The sequence below is a fragment of the Delphinus delphis genome, chromosome 7 (assembly GCF_949987515.2).
Source record: "Delphinus delphis chromosome 7, mDelDel1.2, whole genome shotgun sequence".
Lineage (NCBI taxonomy): Eukaryota > Metazoa > Chordata > Mammalia > Artiodactyla > Delphinidae > Delphinus > Delphinus delphis.
The window spans coordinates 643,218-662,140 of NC_082689.1; the positions used below are offsets into that span (position 1 = coordinate 643,218).

General features: G+C 46.0%; 2 protein-coding genes across 5 annotated transcripts in view; one reads left to right on the forward strand and one right to left on the reverse strand.

Moving 5' to 3' along the window:
• The window catches only part of SEPTIN2 (septin 2), a 33,241-nt gene extending 22,582 nt beyond the window's left edge, over positions 1-10,659 (reverse strand). Inside the window, exons 1-3 of one of the 3 annotated variants that reach the window (XM_060015775.1) lie at positions 10,592-10,659; positions 3,299-3,332; positions 1,106-1,226 (exon numbers count right to left, since the gene is read on the reverse strand). In XM_060015775.1, coding sequence (XP_059871758.1) covers positions 1,106-1,226; positions 3,299-3,307 — 130 coding nt within the window. In that variant the 5' untranslated portion in view covers positions 3,308-3,332; positions 10,592-10,659. Of the gene's footprint in view, positions 1-1,105; positions 1,227-3,298; positions 3,333-9,542; positions 9,967-10,591 lie in introns of those variants that run through there. The other 2 variants (XM_060015776.1, XM_060015777.1) reach the window with 2 other exon arrangements.
• Positions 10,660-10,813: 154 nt separating this feature from the next.
• The window catches only part of HDLBP (high density lipoprotein binding protein), a 69,066-nt gene continuing 60,956 nt past the window's right edge, over positions 10,814-18,923 (forward strand). The window contains exon 1 of one of the 2 annotated variants that reach the window (XM_060015779.1): positions 10,814-10,945. The gene's annotated coding sequence lies outside the window, so the exon portion shown is untranslated. The remainder of the gene's footprint in view (positions 10,946-18,923) is intronic. The other variant, XM_060015780.1, reaches the window with a different exon arrangement.

An 18,923-nucleotide genomic window follows, 5' to 3' on the forward strand; every position in this document is an offset into this window, starting at 1 on the left:
CTAGGGTCCCACAGTTTTTTTCATCTCAGATTTGTGAACTGTTTATCCCAGGAAACAATCGTTTGTCCCACTCATGCATGAGCACCCATCAAGCTTTCCCAGTGGCTACCTCAGCATTTGGGGAGAATCTTGCGATTATCAGAAATGAAATAAAATGTGGTATGGTAAGCAGAATTAATAGTTCATCAAGTTAAGTTTGTTATGGACACGCTGAAACAGAATATATATGCTATAATCCATGATAAAATATATCTGATATAATAGACATTTCAGGTAACCACTCAATTTCAAACGACTTTAAGTACTTATTTTAAAACACGTGTGTGTAGTAAGGGTTGTTCCTTGTTTAAAATATACCCACCAGAAAAAGTTGAACAGTTCTTTTTATGAGTATTAAATAAACATGCTTCTGGTTAATTATAAGTGTTTGTTATCTTTCAAGTGTAACAAATTACTGTAAAATTCAGAGGCCTAAACCAACAACAAACATTTACCACCTCATGGACTCTGGGTCAGGAGTTCGGGAGTGTCTAAGGTGGGCGGTTATGGCTTGAGGGTCCCTCTGTGGTGACAGGGATGTTGGCCAGGATGGCGGTCACCAGCAGGCTTAACTGGGGCTGGAGGACATTTCTGAACGGTCACTTACATGGTCACTGGCAGGCCTCAGCGCCGTGCCCTGCAGGACTTCACTATGAAGTGTCCCGACAGTGATGATTCAAGAGAAGGCAAGGCACAGGCCACACCTTCATCTCCACAACGTCCTACTGGCTACACGAGTGAGCCCTGCTCGGTGGGGAAGGGGCTAGAAAGCGTCATGGACACCAGGCCGCAAGGATTTGGGGGGCGGCGGGAGGGCTTCAGAGGCCCGCTGTCACAATGAGCAAACACTTTCACTACATACAAGCAAAAAATGACATAAAAATTATAATTCTGCACTTCAGCAAAATTTTCTAAAGAAGTTTTTTTTTCAAATTTCCAAGTTATTTGACTCCGTCAACAAAGGAATCTTCCCTGTGACTTTTAGGTTACATTATTATACTCCACAGGTTGGGAAAAGGAGACACCCACATATTTAATAACTTGAGAGTACAAGTTAATTTCTTACCAACCACCATTAGCGTGAATTCAAAACCTTTTTTCACTGATTTTCGATGAACTTGATTGGGAAGATTTGCAAATCCAACATAGCCAGGAGTTTCTGGATTTATAAACTGAGTTGGTTGTTGCTAAAAAAAGAACAAATAAACACCTTATTAGTTGCTTTTAAGACATTATTAAACCTGTGACAAACACAGATATCCTTAGTTCTCACAAATCAAAGAAGTATACACATAAATCAATACTCCCAAAAAGTCACTGCTATCAGAAAACTGACGGTATTCATTTGAAGATATTTAAAAAAGAAAAACCAATCCAGTATCACTTCATGCCTACATGCTGACCTAAAATAACATTTCTGTTAAGCAATTAAGCAATACATAAAAGATACATGCTTAGTTCATCTTAGTACAATTTCAAATCTCAACTTAAAAACTTGTCTATAGAGTTGAAGGAAAATCTGTCAGACGTACGAAGTAAGACCCCACTTACAGTGGTCTCATGCAACAAACTTCGCTAAAGAACAGCTTCCAGGGCTTCCCTGGTGACGTAGTGGCTGAGAGTCCGCCTGCCGATGCAGGGGACACGCGTTCGTGCCCCGGTCCGGGAAGATCCCACATGCCACGGAGCGGCTAGGCGTGTGAGCCATGGCCGCTGGGCCTGTGCGTCCGGAGCCTGTGCTCCGCAACAGGAGAGGCCACAGCAGTGAGAGGCCCACATACCGCAAAAAAAAAAGAACAGCTTCCAAAGTAAAGACTTCGTGTATCAGGAGCGGTGCATTTGTGAAAAGTAGCCAGGAAACAGTCATGTCTCTTGCTGCATTCCTAGCTCAATGGAACCGAGCCCCACCGAGGGTGAGGCAGCCCACTTAGGGGTGGGATGCTGAGAATCTAGCTTCACAGACCAAGAGAAAGAAGACTGAGAGTGAGAAAGGGGTCACGGCGGAAGCCGCTGAAGCGTCAATGTTCCTTGATAGATGGATACCTGACACGAGGAGATTCAAAAAAGCAAGTATAGTAAAACAGTGAAATCTAGGCTGTGATATACTAAAAATGGGAAGAAATAAAAAAAGATACAGCAATTGATGTATTAAATGTACAAGGCAAGATTTAGAATAGTACTTCCTTTAAGGTTACCTTTTATAAATATATAGTCACACATGCAAAAAGAATATTCACAAAACGTCACAAGCGGTTATTCTGAATAATGGAATTATGGCTAATTTTTATTTTCCTTTTTGCTTATCAAAGTTCCACACTGACACTTGTATAAAAAATGAAAATCGGGGCTTCCCTGGTGGCGCAGTGGTTGAGAGTCTGCCTGCCGATGCAGGGGACACGGGTTCGTGCCCTGGTCCGGGAAGATTCCACATGCCACGGAGCGGCTGGGCCCGTGAGCCGTGGCCTCTGGGCCTGCGCGTCCGGAGCCTGTGCTCCACAACGGGAGAGGCCACAACAGCGAAAGGCCCGCGTACCGCAAAAAAAAAAAAAAGAAAATCACTATGACTGCGCATCACTGTAAGAAACACCCGAAGACTTAAAAATAAAAAGTAAAGAGAAATAATAATCTTGCAATTTTAACTACAAGTTCTGTGTTTCTCAGCATGTCTTTTAGAACCAATTCCTTTCCAGGCTCTGGGCTAATTTTCAAGAGCTGACGTAAGCCAATTTATCAAGTCTGAGAACCCCATAAATTTCATCATGATGAATTATCACAATTTTAAAATTATTATTTGAATGGTCTGCTGGGAATGATCTAGGGAGGCTAAATGGATTGCCATTAATGTTTTTAGAAACAAATTGAAAATCTGAAAAGAGAAAGCTCACAGCTTTTAGGATGACTGTTAAATTAGAACTCTGTCTTAATGAATCAAATAACAGTTATATTAAAAATAATGAATCAGGGCTTCCCTGGTGGCGCAGTGGTTGAGAGTCCGCCTGCCGATGCAGGGGACACGGGTTCGTGCCCCGGTCCGGGAAGATCCCACATGCCACGGAGCGGCTGGGCCCGTGAGCCATGGCTGCTGAGCCTGCGCTCCGCAGCGGCAGAGGCCACAACAGTGAGAGGCCCGCATACCGCAAAAAAACCCAAAAACAAAACAAAACAAAATAATGAATCATAAAAATCTTGACTACAAAAGGTTTCAAAACATAAAGCAGTTTCTCCTTATATTGTAGGTACACAAAGTGTGATCTCTTACCTTAGACATCTTTAGTGAAGTTTTGTCAATCTGTCTAAAAAAAAGAAAAGTACATGTAATCCATACACATATACACACATATTCAATTTAACATGAATTGATATGTAAAAAGGCTCACATGAGGCATCAATAGCTTGTCTCACTCAGCTTCTCATTATGTCAAATACTTCCCCAGAAATGATGAAATTATCACCTCATTATATAAATTAGATATAAAAAGTTAAGCTAATGAAAGCGACCATCTATACACATGTATAGACATATACATTCCATGTCTCCAACAATACCTTTCTTAGTACTGATTACACGTTAGGCACTAAGGAGCAACTGGAGAAAAAGACAAATTCCCATAACCTCTGGAATTACGTAATTTCCTTTCTCTCTTTGAAAGCTTTGTACAAGGAAGGGGTGCCTGTCGGAGCCCATCTGTCTGCTGTCTGCTGGAGACTTCCTGAGCTCCTGAGAACTGGACCTTGACACTGGGGCACACACAGCAACACAACTACACTTACAAGTAAAAGAAAAAGGACTGAAGGCACTTGAGTGCTCGAGAACTGTGACGATAGTTCGGAAGCTTCGGGAGATGTGGGGTCTGCTGGCTAACCTTTGGTGACAAAGTCAAGAGATGTGAATACAGTCAAATTTGATTCCTTCTGGTGCTTAGAAACTTATGAGAAAACTTCTTTCACTTTCTTGCCTCCCTATTTCCCCCAGACTGAAACATTCCTGAATGCTGCACACACCCAAGTTTCCTTTTTGAATGGAAATGTTCCCAAACCTCTGAAAAAATGGTTAACCAAGGTCAAGATAGCAGTAGCATTCTTAACTTAACTCGAACTCTGTGGTACGATGTCATAGAAGATAAGGATACAGTCTTGGTTCTCCCTCTCATCCGTCTGGCAGGAACGAGAGGGGAAAAAGGAGAGGAGTCTGTAAACTGCTTCTTACTATGACAGATCATCACTAAAGGTGGGGAAGGAGTACTGGGTGCAGCCTAGTGTGCAAAGGAAGGAGCAATTCTGACTAAGGAGACAGGTAAAGCTCCATCTAGGTTGTCCAAAATGCTTCAACCTAGGCAGCAGGATCAAGGCAAGCTTCCAGGACAGCAGAAACGCTAGGCAGCAGGAGAAGCAGAAGATGAAAGCTTCCTCGGAAGGAAGAACCAGAAAGGAACGAGAAGAATACAGTGAACCCTGGAAGAGCTTGGGAACAGAGACCTTGGGTGTGAGGACTCGAGGGGTAAGGTGACAGGCCCATGTGAGTGTGCCCTCGTCCCCCTGCCTCCAAGATGAGCTCAACAGCCAAGCTGCAGGAGGAGGAAGACAACACCTGAAACCAAGAAACAGTATCGCTGTGATGAAGATGAAAGCACAGTAATTCACACACAGCCTTCTGGACCTAAAATCCACGATTTTCAAACCCAAACTGCTGTAGCTGAACTAAATGAAAGGTCACAGTAGAGACTCGGAATGTGACATGGAAGACCAAATGTAAGAAATCTTGGTGCACAAGGCAAACATCAGGGAGGGAAATCATGGGTAAAAGACAGCCTCAGAGACAAAATCTAGGAAACCTACCTGTTACAGTAAGAGTCCCCATAAGTAAAAGGGGAAGATGGAGGAAAAGAAAACAGCAATAACAAAAGAAAAATGTCCCAGGAAGAGCAATCCCAGAGTTTAACTGGGGCTGTGTACTATACAACTGACTTAAGATCTCTTGAATACAAGGAACATCCTAGGGGAACACTATTCATAGTCCAGAATTTAAAATATTAAACTTCCTCAGCAAAACCTAAGAGTTGGGGGCAGGAGTGACAGCAGAGAGGTAAAACTTTCAAGAGGGAGAAGGGAGCAGTCAGCTGGAAAACAGATAGATGGTCCTGGCAGAAGAAGCAGCAGACACGTTGTTTTAAATAATAAAGAGGTAAGTGTCTGATAACGAAAAATAAAAAAGGAAGGTAGCCATTAAAAAAAACTTACTTCCAAATTAAGAGAAAAATATGGAACAGCAACTTGATCAAACCAGTAAAAATAATGGAAAAGAAACAGAAAAATTCAAGAGCATCAGTCACCAGTCTAAATGTGAAAGAAGCAAATTTTCTCCTTAAAAGAGGAGACAGGTTGGGGGCAGGGGCGGGGCGGAGGGAAAACCACAGAAAACCAAGGTATGTTACATGGAAGAAACATGCTTAAAACAAAGTAGCTAAAAAAAATGTTGAAAACAAAGGAACAGGCTAAGAGATACCAAGCTAGTGCAAACAGAAAAGAACAGGGAGAGACATTGTTAATACCAACCCTGTTGGGATTTAAGGAAAGTGTGGTCATGATAAAAGAAACAATTTATAAAGATAAACCATTCATAAACCCGTATCTATGAATACTTACAGCAGATAAATACATAGAGCAAAGACTAGAAAAAAATACTATGTGAACTTGACAAAAATACAATTCAAGTGGGAGGCTTTAATAGCTTCTCTGGGAATTGGACAGACTCCCTACACACAGTATGAGCAAGGGCAGAGGTCTGAGACCACCGACACATCTGAATTAACTGGTATAGAGAACCTTGAGTCAATAGACAAAGAAAGGCGACTAAAGAAAAACACTTTGTCATGTAACTGCTGTGAAGAAAATTTATGCAAAGTTATTTTTACAGTCCGTGTTCTCAGATCATGATCTGTTAAAACAAAGATAAAAAGGAACTCCTAGTTATTCAGAACATTCCTTGATAACCCTTGGATCAAGGAGGGATAAAAGCAAAGCCATAAGTTATCTAGAAAGCAATGGAAAGAAGAGAAAAGCAGAATCAGTGGGGCACAGTAAAGTTTCATAGACTCAAATGAGAATTTGGGTTTTACATATTTTCACTATTAAAGAACACGGAAAATAACTCAATAGAAGGATAAATAAAACCAAAAGCTGGTTCTCTAAAACAAATTCCTCACCAGTTCCTTCGAGGAAAAACAAGAAGATATAATCACAGACATAGGAGACCACATGTGTAAAGATGGCCACAAACTAGAAAATCTGGAAGAAATGGATGATTTCCTAGACACTGTAAATTAACAAAATTGAAGCAAGAACTGAAAACCTGACTATAACAAATCCCACTGAACAGGTGAACAAAGAGTTACCAATGAGGACTTCCCTGGCGGTCCGTCCAGTGGTTAAGACTCTGCGCTGCCAATGCAGGGGGCGCGGGTTCGAACCCTGGTCAGGGAACTAAGATCCCACATGCTGCATATCGTGGGCAAAAAAAAAAAAACAAAAAAATAATTGGAGGAAAAAAAGAAAGGGACCAGGACCAGACAGAACTAGACCTGAATTCCATCCAAAACTGAACAGATAACTCCAGCGTCACTTAAGCCACTACAGAAAAAGGGAAAGCACTCCAAGTTGTTTTATGAAGACAGCACAACTCCAACAACAAACCCAGACGGAGAAGAAAGAGCGAGCAAGCTGGCTGGCTGCAGGTCAATCTCACTTATGAATAGAAATGCAAAATTTCTCAATGAAATACTTGCTAGCAATTATATCCCGGAAATGTACCAAAAGCATCTATCAATACAAGCTGTTACAACAAATTAAAGGAGAAAACCATATGTGAATAGATGCTGAACACGCATGTGATAAAATCCAACAACCAACTCTAATAAAAACACTAAGTGAGGAAACGGCTTAAATATATTTCCGGAAACCAACGGCAAACGTTATCCTCTAAACAACAGATGCTAAATTATTTAAAGTACCATCACTAATTAGGAAAGGATGCCCATTACCACCACAGTTATCTTAAAACACTTATGAAAAACTCCAAACATATTCAAAAGTAAAACAAAAGCCACAAGGACCACCCCATCCTCCAGATTCAGCAGTTATTAACTCAGATATCCCCTCAACCGCTGTCCCGGATCCCTGATTATGAGTACTAGATATTTCTAAAAATAAGGACTGAAAAGCAACAAGCCATTATTATAAGGAAGATTAGCAATACTCCTTTAATATAACAAAATACCCAGGGTTCATATTTTTCTAATTGTCTCTTCTTTTTGTCGTTGTTCGTTTGAAGCAGGATCCAAATAAGACCCTGATGTTGCAGTCTAACCGTGATTATTTACTGCTACTCTGGCAGGTTTAGTGAAAATGATTTTTCTGATATGACTGAATACACACCCAAAACCCCACAAACACTTCGGTTAAAAAAGATTGCAGAATATGGTAATTTACTTAAGGTGGCTGCATACAAGACAGGTGTAACTCAAAAGTTCTATTTTGCATTAGCAATGAATACCAAGAAATGGAAATGCAGGGAAAATGCCATTTATAATAGAGCAAAATCAAAACAAATATAGGAACAAATTTAGAAAGAAAACAGGCCTAGCATGAACCAAATCATTTTTATTTCTAAAATTAGTAGATGAGTGTGGTCCAATCTCAGCTGGACTCCCTAATGATGAGTTTTTTTTTTCTTAAAGGACTGGATAAAATGACTTTCAAGTTCACCTGGAGAATAAATGCCTGAGGATAGAAAGGGAGAGCAGGCTCTCACCTTACTAGCTATCACACGCCTTACTAGCTACCACACGCATCTGATTTCACACCAACCTGGTGGGGCAGAGGACTGTCATCAAAGTGGCTCTGGAGCTTCCACCCACCCGCTCCTCACTCAACTCTGGGCCCCTGCCTGTACTCCCAACCAACTTCACGTGAGCACCCTGACAGTACTGCACCTTAAGCCCACGCATGCGCAGGCCCTTATTCTGCTCAGCAGGTGAGAAGGGGACCATCACTCCTATCGGTTTCCTCCTACTTAAAACCTATCTTGATGCACACATACGGGGAAGTGGAGAATACTATTGTAATATTATTGGAACAGGATGTTAATTCTCAAAAAAACACTTATTTCTACTTTGTTTTAATTTTACCAAGTTTCTCTTACCACAACCTATTTCTTTCATACTCAGGTTTTTTTTTTTTTCTGAAACATAATTTGGATCCACTACAGTTTTCCAACAGTTTAAGTTATTAACTGACTAATGTAAAATGAAAGTTGAAAGAGAAATGTTGAACTTCTGAAGCGCCTGGTTTTCAGTGAGAAAGCCTTGATCCAGCAACACAAAATGCAAAGCATTGTGATTAGTTTAAACCTTGGATGCAGATCAATCAGATCCCCCAAACCTCAGAAATTAGGTCAAATGAAAAATTTATGCACTCATTCTAGATACTAGAAACTATTTAAAACTTTTTTTCTCTTTGACCCACGGCTTCCCTCTTCCACAGAGCAATACTTCCACCCCAGTCCACACAGAAGAAATCAACTTTTCTAAAACAAAAGGGGACAAAGAACAGATGGCTAAAACTGGATTCTCGGCAACAGAAACTTGCTTTGCTACTGGCATTTATGTGTATCAGTGGACTACTCAAAACCACCATTCACCGACATGTCATCCTTGTATTTACATTCATTATCCCCATCCACAAACGACCCTGCAAAGTAGGACCCAAAGGTCCACAGTCCCTCATCCAGAACCCTTGGAACATCTGGCATTCAGAGCCTTTGGATCTGAGGTCCATGTACAGTATACCACACTCTTAACAGCATGAGGGCAGCACCCCACAATCAAATGAGTTTTCTCTAGTGACAAGTATGACGATGAGCACAAAATGAGATAAGTAAGACTATACAAGTGGCTTCACCCCAATTCTGCGGCCAAATGAGCTTTGGTGTCCCCTTCTCTCTGGAGAAAAAACAAAGCCAACTTTTCCTTTTCCAGCAGTTTCTGTCTTTCCAGTTGAGTATAAAAAGGACCTGAATCACATTTATTAAAGTCCACAGAGGGAGGTTGCCGCCCATCCCATCCCCATTTCCCTAGGTCACCCTGCTAGTTCAAGAGCAGTCAGAATGCAAATCTGATTTGACTGAAAAGCCCTTGTTCTTTACCCTGGGCTGCAGTGCTCGCTGAGAGACCAAGACGAAAAACGGGGGGGAAAAAAAAATCAGGGTAACTTTATGGCCGAAGAGACCACTGCCATAATTCATTGCGAGTTAGGAGGCTGGGCGGTGCAAAGAAAGCCTAAGTGGGAGCTACCAAAACCAAAAATAACGAACCTTAAATTACAAACACCAGGAAAGCAGCCTGCACGACCCGTACACCATCATACATCTCTCCTTATGATGGCAAGGCTGCTTCGGCCATTAAGCTTGCCTTGAGGTATTATAATGATCTGAGTCGTTCAAGAGATACCTGAAAACCTGTTTCGTGCTGATGACCGTCCTAGGCAACAAATAAAGCTGGGCAGGTCCACACACCGCTGCCCCTCACAGGACAACCACCGCACGGAACAGCAGAGGCTGACAGCAGGCGGACACCTATTTCAGGGGGAAGAAGTCTAACCCGGCCGCAGTCCTGAATAACAGAGCAGAAACGAGGCAAGCAAACGGCGGAGGTAAGCGGGCTCCAGGCAAAAGGCAGGCTCTGAACCAAGGCCAAAGGTGAGGAAGACCACAGCAGTCGGAACTGTAAGTCAGCGCTGTTGGGTCACGCGTCCGCGTGTTGGGGACACAGACAAGGCAGCGAGGCACCGACGAAAACTGAGGCCGTAAGGGTAACAGGCGGTCCTGCGGGCCTTACTGAGCCACGGCGGCCACAGGTCGGCCCCATCTCGGGCCTTCAGGGGAACGGGCCCTCCGCCCGTCCCTCCGGATTCGGCCCTGCGCGGGGCCTCCCCTCCCCTCCCCTCCTCCTTCTCCTCCCGCTCTGTGTGCGGCCAGGCGGGGCCTGCTGAGTGGAGGGGGCGGCCAGCGCCCCGCGAGCTTCCTCTCGGCCGGGAGCCGGCGAAGCGGAAGCGCCCGTTAGCGCGACCCGCACCGTCCCTCCCGGACCACGACCGCCAGCGCACGCTCCACGTCCCAGGTCCATTATTGACCACGCCCCACGTAACTCCCACCTGGTGAGAAGGGCCACTCGGGTTCGCCCGGGACACACCCCGCCGCCTCCGCCAGCGCCAGGGCACGGGGGGACGGGGGCCGGGACCCGGTAGGGCCCAGAAGGGCGGGGGAGGGGCCGGGAGAGCGGGAAGAGCGCCGGGGGGATGGGGGAGATCTGGGGAGGGCCCAGGACGCCGGGCCGGCCGCCCCTCCCCCACACCGTGCGAGCGGCCCCGCCCGCGTCCCCCCCGGAGCGGACAGACCACCATCCCGAGCCGACCACCGCCTCGAGCCGGCCACCGCCCCTCTGCGTCGGCCCACAGGTTGCGCCCCAAAGGCGGCCGAGACCCACAGCGAGATACTCACCGCGGACGCACCGAAGAACAAGCCGACCGACCGCGCCGCGGATCCGCCCGCAGACTCGCGCCCCGCCCCGCGTGTGGGCGGATTGCGTCAACGCGTCGATCCGCCCCCTTGCCAACGCTTTCCTCCCCGCCCCCATTCGCCAGCTTCCGAGTGCGCAGGCGCAGGCTCGTCCGCGGTTTCCGCCTCTGCGCAGGCGCCGTGCCCCTCCCACGGCGGTTGGCCATATAGAGGCCGGGGGTGGGGGGGAGGTCAAGCGTAACCTCTTCTCCTTTACCAAGATGGCGGCTCGTCCCTGTTTCGCCACAGTTCCTATCTTATGAGCTTCGTTTCCTTACGCTGATAAGAGTGGAACAGGTAATGTAATTCATTGCTTTGTGAATAACTAGAATGGGGGGAAGAGCGTTTCTTTAGATGGAGCTAAATGACCGGTGAGAAGAGAGAGGGACGGGGGCAGGGCAGGTGGCGGTAAGAGTTCGGAACGACCACGGGGAGGGGACCTTTCGCCTCTGGTCCTCTCTTCCAGGAAGATGGCGGCAGCACCGAGCAGGGAGCACCGGAGCGGGACCGGGGAGGGACGGCGAGCGGCCGGCGGGGCTGCTCTAGCCCCGAGCCGCCGTCGTCTCGGTGGTCCGGGCCTCGCCTCGATTGGCTGCCGTGGGTCACGTGGGGGTCGGCGACTGGTGCGCGGACCATAGAGTTGGGCGCCCGTCCCCGGGGACGTGGTCTTCGTGCGCCAGAGCCTGGAGCCCGCGCCCGACGGGAAGGGGGGAGGGCGGGCTGCCCCTCGCTTTCGCTAGGTGAGGCCTGGGGGCGCCTCCAAGTCCACTGCGGCGGCGCGGCTCGGGGGCGGGAGGGCGACGTGCCCGGCGGGGGCGTGACCGGCCCGGGGCGTCCTTCCCCCCCTCCCGCGGCCTGCAGGCCCAGCAGCTGGCCGATGCTTGCTGGGAGGCTGGGCGCAAACGCTCTCGTACAGGAGGCCTTTTTGGGTTACCCACGACTGACAGTAAACACGGCTCTGGAGTCTCTCCTGGGCGGCCGCGTAGCGCGGGGCGCCTGAAGCTCTTTGTGACCGTAGGGCGTCCTGACAGGGTGTCTTTGGAAAGTGGCGAAGTGCTCAGGGCCAGGCGTCCTCTCCCCGCCGACTCAGGAGGTGGGGAAGTCGGCCTGTGCGTGGTGTCCGGGCACCACGTAAGACCAAAGGAAAACTGACCTCTGTGTTTTATTAAGCAACGCTATGGTCACGTCCGTATGGTCAACGCTATGGAAACGTCCGAAGGAGTGTAGATGAGTCTTAGAGGAATCTTCAGGAGCAGGATGGTTTACCCTTGAGCTGCGGGGTTTCTTTGTCCTCAGCTGCAGAGCTGCCGAAAACCCTCAGGCGTTGCGTTGCCTTCACCTGCGTTTGGGTGTCTGCCGCAGAACTAAGGACGGACAGGCACTCTCTTGGCAGGTAGCTTTCTTGAGGCCCTGTTAACGCGGAGTGAGTCACAATTAGGATTTTGTCTGAGGTAACTGGTAGTGCTGTTCTACAAAATGATCTCAGTGTTCTTTTATGGGAGCGAACCCGGGCTAATGAGACATTGGCTGAAGCCTAGTGCTCAGGTTGATATTCGGTCACTTTGAACACTAAGCAACCCCAGCTACCCTTATGAAGTACGCTTAATATTAGGATGTTTGGAAGCAGTGTTAAAGGTTGAGAAGGTATTTGGTTCAGAGTGGCTCCCATCATTTGAACTCCCAGTTGTCTGGATCTGAGACATCAACCACCCACCTGTCATGAGAGCTTTAGGTTTGGAGAAAACTGAACATACCCCCTCAAGTCTTGAAGGACAAAATATGAAAGCCATTGAAAACAGTGAAGATTAAACTTCCCTGTAACTACTATTAATTCTGCTGTGTGTCACGTCCCGATTGGGGCTTACCTCCTCTTCTCTAATCAGGCTGAGGTCACCTGAGTAAAGGAGCAGTGCGTGTAAGGAGAGCACTCCTAAGATGCCGTTGGCCCACATTCCTCGGCACTCGAGGACCCGCTGGAACCCGGTCACAGTGCCCCCTCCAGGGGGCCAGGCTGACTTCTCAGCGTCCTGATGGGAGAATTTCTTCTTGAATCATCAAGTATTTTTTTTCCTTTGGATTTGTTGTTTGGGGTTTCTGGCGGTCTGACTTTGACCTCATGGCTTTACTTCTTCCACAGTAGAAAATATTTCAAAAATATATATATTGGAAATGGCTGTGTGCCAGACATTGTTAAGGGTTCTGGGGATGCAGCAGAGGTAAAGAGGACACAGACTTTTTTTCTTTTCTTCAAGCAGTTTATGGTCTGGTAGGGGAGATTCACTTGTAAAGGAGAGATTACGGTGTTCTGAGTGCAGTAATGGACGTATGTACAAGGGGTGGAGGTAGGACAGAGGGGGCAGTGATTACCTGTTGGAAAGTCTTCACAAAGAATGTGGTTCTGAAACTGGAGTTTAGAAGATGAATAAGAGTTTTTCCAGGAGGAGTTGGCAGGATGGGCTGTTCTAGACAAGAAGACTAGCTTATGCAAAGGGAACAAGTGACAGCTATCCACTTAGGGGGTGGCATATATGGGCAAGAGGTTGAGAATTTGGTACACTGCTGACATCTCAAATGGTGAAGGACTTAATGCCCTAAGACACTGACTTGGACAGCATTTCAAATGATTACACTGTCCGCCAAGATGACTTGTGATCTTTAGTCGCAAGTGGATCAGATAGACTCACCATTAATGCTTGGCAGCTGAAACTTATTTACCTAAAGGGCTTGAGCAGAGAACACTTTTAAAGTACAGAGTGATACTTGTATTTGGTATGGCCCATTCAGCACACATGCATCTCACAGGGCTAGTGATCATAGGAAGGCATTTCCCTTTTCTATTAAGAAATAACCAAGCTCCTGGAAGAAACATAGCACACAGCTGAACTCTCAGTTGCTGACTTTTGGTGGCAAAAAGTCCAAGGAGCATGTTGTCAAACGTTTTGACCAAGTATAGAAAGACAGCCAAAGAACCTTAATGTGTCAGAATGCCTTTTCTCTTGACTTATGAAGGCACCACAACATTGAACATTTGAAAGCCAAGAAAAGAACTAAACTTTCTTCAGTGTGTAACATTTAAAAACTTGATTACACAAGTTACTTTGTGGTAAAGCAGGGTTTTCATTTATTTTTTTCCTTTTTGTATTTCTAACATCAGAGACATTTTAGAGGTGATATTCCTAGTCGGCTGCTGTTTACCCGGTGAGGTAAGGTTCCTCAGCTATCATTTAAGACAAGCCGGACTTGTCTGGGTGTCTGTCATGTTAGTCGTCTTGTTGATGCTTGCTGTTAATTTGATAACAATGCATTGGCCATGCATACTCTCCCTTAATACTGTTTATTGGCACTCATTTGGATTTTAACATTAAAATTTAATTTTACTTCAAATCAAGGTTATATCTTCATATACTTTTGAAAAGATCAAGTAAATCTGGAAAAGCTTGTGAGGAAGAAAAAGTGTCAGTTTCCTTCCTCCCATCATGTCTCCTCCCTTGCAGGACACCCACGTTGGTCTCCTAGCTGTTGGCTTTGGTCTTTGCCTCCATCTCTCACATCCACGCCTGACTCGCATCCACGCCTGACTCGCTCACTTCCTGCGCTTCCATCCCCTGTCCCACACATTGTCTCTCCACTCTGACGTCTCTCACTTTCTTTCACCCCTCTGCCTTCGCCCTGCAGACAAATGCATGGCTGCCCAAAGCAGGTGCACCTTTAATTTGCTGTCAGGTATTTAGTGTTTATATTCTGGCTACTGGTACCATTCACAGTTGGGCCAAATGGTGTGATGGGATTACTTTTCCTTTCCTGGAGAAGTTTTTGTTTTTCCTGAAGTTCTTATTGGTGGTTTTTGTTGTTTTCTTAGTTTTATATGCATTTGCCGCTAAAGGTCAACCCCAAATTCACTAGTTGTCTAAACCTCCTTTCAAGCAATTCAGTTCTTTTTATCTGATCAAGTTCAGTAGGCGCAGACCTCCAACCTGCTGGAATCTCACTTCAGATCTCACTGCCCTCAGTTTCTTGGAACCCATGTCTTTCTCTTTCTTGATTTTCTTTTCTTTTCTTTTTTTTTTTTTTACTCTCATTTTGATGGAGCTCTTCCTCAAGGAGTTGCCTGGGAGATAAAATTTTGAGAGCCTGGATGTCTGGAGTGCGTTATTCTGCCCATATACCTGTGTTTAGAGGTTGGACATCAGTTTGCCCCTCTGTCTTCCATCCCCCAGTGTTAGCCTTGAAGTGTTAGAGCTTTCTGATTCTTGAGCCTTTATATGTGACCGTGTTTTCTTTTTTGAAGCTTGAGGGATTTTCTGTGAAATTCAGAGCACCCGGTGCAGTGATGTCCCTTGGAGTCTGTTTTCATCTAGTGTCTTGCCTGCCCTTTGGGCCCCTTTATTTTGGAAACTTCTGTTCTTCAGTGCTGGGCGTTTTTCTTGATTTATTACCTTCATAGCTTTCCATTCACTTTCTTTCTCTTTCTAGAATTCAACTATTGGACCTTCTGGATTGACAGTCTGATTTTCTTAGGTTTCCCATTTCTTTCTGGAAGACATTCTCAACTTCATCTTTGAGCGCTTCTATTGAGTTTTTCTCTGTTTCTAGGAGATTTATTCTTTCTGTTCCTATGTTATAACCTCCTGTTTTTGTTCCATGGATATAGACTCCCCTCTTATCTCTCTGAGGACATTGGTGAGTTTCAAAGTTTTCTTTTACCAAAAGTCACTGCTTGCTTCTGGCTGCTTTTTGTGTTGCGACTTTGGCTTTCGTATCCGCCTTTTCTGGGCTATCCGGTGATGTTTGCTTGCCTGCTTACATGTCAGAGGGACTGGGGCTTGCCAACTGTGACATTCGCTGTAGAGGCATCTGGCTGGGCCATTTCCTTACAGCACCCTGTCAGCTTCTTCAAGTCTCTTTGGGTTCTCCAAAGAAATACCTCCCAGCCTCTTGCCTGGGGGCCAAGTGAGGGGAGAAGGCCACAATCTTAGCAATAACTATGGAAGAAGTTACTTCCCCTGTCTTCAGAATGGTTTGCCATCACTCCACTGTAACTGGTGTCCCCAGTCCAAAGATTCTAGTTCCCTTTCCAAAGGGGAAAAAAACCACACCCTTTGGCTAAGAGGCATGAGAGGCAAAAAAAAAAAAAGAACAGAACACAGAAAACTGTCCTTTTTGACAGTATTTTCTTACTCCTTTTGCCTGGCTGCCTTTAGCAATGTTATTTTTAGCTTACAACTTGCGTTGCACTTAAATTCATTGTTCTTCTGTTATTTACTACACCTTTTATAGCCCAGCTGTGGGTTTTACATTGTCTTAAATGTGTGCTGAAGGCCCTGGTAGGAAAGTGGACGGAGGTTGGGAAAAGGCCGGTCTTCACAGTCAAGAAGCTCACAGGGCCGGTATGCAGAGCAAGATTTTTAGTTTTCACCGATGATCAAAGACTTGACATTAAAATCGTATTTCCCCTACAGACTGGGGAAAATAAACGTGACCACTTTAGTTACCAAAGGTGAGGGGGACAGGTACACCCCAATGTCGTGTAGTGTAAATAGTTTAATTCATTGGGAGGGTAAATTTTGCCTTTGCAGTGCCTATCCACGCATCTCCCATAATCATGTAATTGTATTTCTAGGAATTTAACCTGTCGAGGTACAGGCTTGAGTGAGTACATGGTACTCTTTTCTGCAGTGCTTGTAATCGGAAAAAAACAAAACAACGTCAGCAGGGGGTTTATTTTATGGTTATTCCATGCAACGTGCAGTTGTTAACATAGGTAAACTTGTGTGTAAAACTTGGAAAGACAGCCATATGCATTTTTAAATGGAAGTAAGTGTGGCATTACATGCATGTAATGTGATCTTAGTTTTTATTTAGACCATGTATTAATATATCCAAGAAAAAATATTAGGTAAAACAATAGTTTTGGAGATATTTCTTGAGGAAGAATCAAGAAGATTGCCAATTTTTACTTCTGTTGTTGTGTTTTACAATATTTTTATGCTAAAGATCATTCTTTGGTTGACGGTATTATCGTATTCATACTATCAGTTAATAAAACTGGTATGAATGTAGTCCCCATGGCCCCTGCCCATTCCATCCCAGGCTCTGCCATGGGTGCAGTATCCTCTCAGGAGGCTTATCTGTGCCCTGAGACCCCACAGCTGGAACAGCAGCCCTCATCTAGGTCAAGGAGAGGCAGGAAGTTGCTGATGCAGAAACCAGTAGTTAGGTAGCAAGTGCCGTTGAGCAATTAGGATGGATTTTTTTCTGAAAGCGCTCTCAGGTTTGCCTTTTATTTGTGTGAATTGCTATTCTTAGACGTTCCTGGCTGTGGACTTTGTCAGACATGCAGCGGTGCTTGGGTCTTAGGCATTGGTTCTTTCTACCAGACAGGGCAGAGGGTGGAGATGTTTGTTCAGGTGGGGAAGGTAGTCCTCCACTGGAGCGGGAGTCAGGAGACCTGTATGTACTTCAGTTTAAACTTGTTCTTAATCAGCCTTGTGATTTTGGGTGTTTCTTTTTTTCTTTTTTTTTTTTTTTGCCATATGCGGGCTTCTCACTGTTGTGGCCTCTCCCGTTGCGGAGCACAGGCTCCGGACGCGCAGGCTCAGTGGCCATGGCTCACGGGCCCAGTCGCTCCACGGCACGTGGGATCTTCCCCGACCGGGGCACGAATCTGTGTCCCCTGCATCGGCAGGCGGACTCTCAACCACTGCGCCACCAGGGAAGTCCTTGAGTGTTTCTTGATCTGTAGGACTTCAGCTTCTTCCTCTCAAAGATAGGAAAGGAGTCTCTGAGGTGGTTTGTTTCCTTTCTTCCTTCCTTTCCTTCATTCATTTCCTCCCTCCCTTTACCCCTCCCCTCCCAGCGTTCCCCCCCGCCCCCGCCCTTGTTCAATTCAGTTTATCAGAAACTTAGTTTTTCAACTTGGAAGGGTGACACCTGGAGCTAATAGTCACTCATACAGCATCCCGTTTTGTGATCTGTTTCAAGGATGCACGAGTGATACAGAAAGCCTGGCCTATTAAAGCTTTTTTTGTTGCTTCCTACACACCAGGCATCATGACCTTTACTTCCAGCAATGGTTCAACCAGGTGATCTTACACCCCCACCCCCACCCCAGAATATCTGGAAACATTTTTGGTTGTCATGAGTTGGGAGTGCTGCTGGCATCTCATGGTTAGAGGCCAGAGGTGCTCACCATTCTGCAGTACCCAGGACAGCCCCCACAAGGAAGAATTGTGTGGTCATAAGGAAGAACTGCCTGGTCACAAGGTCAGCAGCAGTGAGGTTGAGAAGTCCTGCTTTACCGGCTCTGTCCTTGGAGGGCTCTAGGATGTAGCAGTCACAGGCCCCATTTTTCAGTCAAGGAGAGTGGAGCCTGGTAGGGTGAGGCCACTGGCAATTGCGGCTGAGTTACGGCTGTACTGCCTGCACTGCCAGAGTTCTCGTGGCTGTCACGGATACCGAGGAGGGCCATGGTCACAGAAAGTTCTCCCCAGGCTTACTCTGCCAGGCCTGGGCTAAGCGCTGCATGTAAACTCTCATAATCCTCACAGTGACCCGATACTAACGTCAGCTCCCTTTTGCAGGACAGGAGACAGAGGCACAGAGAAGTCAGGATTTTCTTTTTTCCTTGCCTTGGTCCTCATTTTCAGTTCACACATTTAAACATTCAGCCTTGACAATTTACCTAGTGTTTCCTCTCAGCATCTCTAGAGTTTCTCTAAAATTTGGGATCCAGAGGTGATGTAATGTCCAGGAGCGGGGCCACCCAGGCCTTTGTAGCAAGGTAGATAGATATTCTACCCTGAAGGAAACACACTAAAATTGGTCTGTGTCTCTTAGAATTTTGAATATCATTGATTCCTCATCAGGCATTTATTTTTCACCAAGTACATATCTGTCAGTAGGTTTCCCGGAAGGAAGTGAACAAATCAGAGTTCCAGACCTAAAGCCATTGAGCACTCAGGGCCCATCTCTGCAGTAACCTGTAAACGGCTGCTGTCGGTCAGTCTTCAGCCACCGTCAGGGGGTCAGCTTTCACTCTTGCTGGACTGGTGTTTCCATCTTCCTATCGCAGCAACCCAGTTCCACCGCCTCTGGCTGCCTCCGTGATGTCATCATATGACTACACAGGTCTGGTGGGGTAAGTCCCTGCTTAGCTTTACCTGCCCCACCCTTCATCTGGGTTACAGGATAAGCCACTGGTAGACTTGTTCTTGTTTTGGACCCCCTGGCGCAGCAGGGTGTCCTGGCTATGGCAGGTGCCCTGTGTGTTTGGAGG